This window comes from Chinchilla lanigera, unplaced genomic scaffold, assembly GCF_000276665.1.
Source record: "Chinchilla lanigera isolate Chin_1 unplaced genomic scaffold, ChiLan1.0 scaffold00081, whole genome shotgun sequence".
Taxonomy (NCBI): Eukaryota; Metazoa; Chordata; class Mammalia; order Rodentia; family Chinchillidae; genus Chinchilla; species Chinchilla lanigera.
Genome location: NW_004955482.1, coordinates 6,606,255 through 6,609,282, shown reverse-complemented (window position 1 = coordinate 6,609,282; position 3,028 = coordinate 6,606,255). Strand labels below are relative to the sequence as shown.

The 3,028-nt window shown below is 61.5% G+C and overlaps 1 protein-coding gene across 1 annotated transcript in view; it reads left to right on the top strand.

Moving 5' to 3' along the window:
* Setd1b (SET domain containing 1B) overlaps positions 1 to 3,028 on the top strand; it is a gene marked incomplete in the record, with an annotated part of 23,769 nt that overhangs the window by 12,662 nt on the left and 8,079 nt on the right. Inside the window, 2 exon segments of the mRNA XM_013503539.1 lie at positions 525 to 1,080; positions 2,196 to 3,027. Coding sequence (XP_013358993.1) covers positions 525 to 1,080; positions 2,196 to 3,027 — 1,388 coding nt within the window.

Here is a 3,028-nt window from a genome sequence, read left to right as displayed (position 1 = left end):
TGCAAAGTGAGACCCTATCTCAAAAGCAAAGAAAATAAAGTGAGTATTACGGGACCAGGGATGTAGCTCAGCAGCACAGCACCTGCCTGGAAGCATGAGGTCCTAAGCTCAATTCCTGGTATCAAAAATAAAAAAATTAAGTAAAATGAACATTATGGCCAGGCATGGTGGTGCACACCTGTAATCCCAGCACCTGAGAGGCTGAGGCAGGAGAATCACAAGTTCAAGGCTAGCCTGGGCAATTCAGTGACCCCTTGTCTCAAATTGAAAAATAAAGGGTTGAGGATGTAAATGAGTGGTGGTGAACCTATGGCACCTGTGCTCCAGCCTGCCGTGTATATCATTGGAAGCTCTGAAAGGTTCGCCATCACTGCCCTAAATTCAATCCCCAGTGCCAGAGAAAGCAAGCAAGCAAGCCTGGTGACACTTGCCTCAGGCCCCACTCTGCCTGAGGGCTGTGCTTAGCCAGGTCCCCCAGTGTGAGGCTCTGGAGAGGTGTCGGGCGAGGGCCTGGGACCCCACAGATGGTGATGTGGCTCCTTGCCATCCCCCCACACCCAGAGGAGACGGCCAGCATCGTCATGTCCAAAGCCGGTGCGGACTCCTCCAGCGAGAGCTCTGAGTCTTCGGAGTTTGAGTCCAGCTCCGAGTCCTCGTCCGAGTCCTCGGAGGATGAAGAGGAGATGGCCCCAGAGGAGGAGGAGGAGGAGGAGGAGGAGGAAGAGGAGGAGGAGATGGCGGCAGCTGTGGTGGCAGTGGCAGAGGAGACCGTGCCTCCTGCAGGTGCTGAGGACACTGAGCCGGGCAGGGAGGAGGCAACCCTGGCCCCAGGGGCACCTGCCGAGCAGCCGCTGGTCACAGAAGGAGAGGTGGACATTGAGGCTGAGGACTCGGTCCCCGGGGAGCAGACCCCCACCTTGGAGGAGCCCCCTCTACCCGTGGCTGGTGAGGAGCTGGTGGGGTCCAAGGAGCCCTTGGAAGAGCCAACCCCAAACCAGGGAGCAACCATGTTGATGTCACCAGAGCCCCCTCCCAAGGAGGCCGAGGCGCTGCTCACCGAGTCCCCGGGACGAGTTCCAGGTAGGGCTGCGACCTCGCGGGGCGCAGGCCGGTGGGCGCGGGTGCTTGCTGTCAGGAGCAGGCTCCCCTGAAACGGCGCCCACGGAACGCACCTCCTTTGTGCAGTCCCAGAGGGCACAGGGTGGCGTGATGCCCATCAAGCTGGTGCTGAGCCTGGCTCTGGGACTGGAGCCACAGGGACCGCGGCCGTCCTCCCTCCTCAGGGCCAGGGTTTCCTTGGACCATGGCTCCCACACATGTTACGAAGGGGGTGGCAGCGTCGTGGTCACTTAGTAAAAGTCAAGGGGGCGGCTTTGGCGTAGAAGGGGGCTGCCGGCTCCATGCCCGCACCGCCCTGTCCAAGCTGCACTAAGCCAGGAAAGCCCCCCGCGGCTCCTTCAGCCGAGCTCCTGGCAGTCACAGGTGTGTCCTCCGTGCTGTGGGCACCAGAGTGTGGCTGCCGGTCTCCCAGAATATACCAGAGCTGCTGGGCAACTGAGTTCCTTTTAACTTAGGTAGGCAAGTGTGGCTTGACCTGTTTTTTCCTAAGCCCTTCAGGAGAGGACAGAAAACTGGTATATTTTGTTCATCGTATTTTGTTCTATTCCTTTGACCACAGGTGTTTGAATAGTAGCTCAGTATTAAGGTTCTGTTGGTCCCCAGTACGATTTTAGGCATGAGCAATACAGCAGTGGACCAAGCAGATAAAAGTATCTGTCCTTGTGAAGCTTATACGCACTGAGGGCCCGGCATAATCCCAACACTTGGGAGGCTGAGGCAGGAGGATCAGCATGAGTATGTGGCCAGCCTGCACTACACAGTGAGCTCAAGGCCAGCCTAAACTACGTAGTGAGATTCTGTCTTTTAAAAAAAAAAAAATTGAAAGGAAAAAAGATGTAGAGAAAGGTTGATAATTCTGTCTCCCGTGTCCTTGATTTACCCACCAATGTTCATGAAGCACCTGCCGTGTGCCTGATGCCCGGCTGGCGCTGAGCACTCTTCACGTGGGCTCACCGGGGACAGTGTCTGTCCGCACAAGCTGGGGGCACAGGTGCAAGCACTTGGTAGGGCCGCAGTCTGGCCACCTTGAGTTAGAACCCGGTAACCTGGCTCCCATCTGGCCTGTCTCTCTGCAGAGCAAGACGTGGAAGCGGAGCCCGAGCCCCCTCCGGTGCTGTCTCTGCCCCCGCAGCCACCCCTGCCACCGCCACGGCCGCCACGGCCACCCAGCCCACCCCCGGAGCCCGAGACCCCGGAGCCCCCACCCCCACCCGCGCCCCTGGAGCCCCCTCCGGAGGACCAGCCCCCGCGAACTCCAGGCCTCTGTGGCAGCCTGGCCAAGTCACAGAGCACAGAGACAGTACCGGCCACCCCCGGTGGGGAGCCCCCACTCTCAGGGGGCAGCAGCAACCTGTCCCTAAGCTCCCCGCAGGTGCCCGGCAGCCCCTTCTCCTACCCATCCCAGTCCCCCAGCCTGAGTGGCGGGGGGCTCCCGCGGACACCGGGCAGGGACTTCAGCTTCACGCCCACCTTCCCTGAGCCCAGTGGGCCCCTGCTGCTCCCTGTCTGTCCCCTGCCCGCTGGCCGGCGTGACGAGCGCCCTGGCCCTCTGCCCTCCCCAGTGCTCCTGGACACAGGCCTGCCTCTCCCACTGCCCCTGCCCCTGCCCCTGCCCCTGGCATTGCCTGTACCTGTCCTGAGGGCACAGGCTCGGGCCCCCGGGCAGCTACCACCCCTGCTCCCTGCCCCTTTAGCCCCCTGCCCACCCCCCATCAAGAGGAAGCCGGGCAGGCCCCGGCGGTCCCCACCATCGATGCTGTCCCTGGGTGGGCCCCTGGTCCGGCCACCCGCAGGGGTTACCCTCGGGAGGGACCTCCTGCTCCTGCCAGGCCAGCCGCAGACCCCCATCTTCCCTAGCACCCATGACCCCCGGGCCGTGACCCTGGACTTCCGGAACGCGGGGATCCCA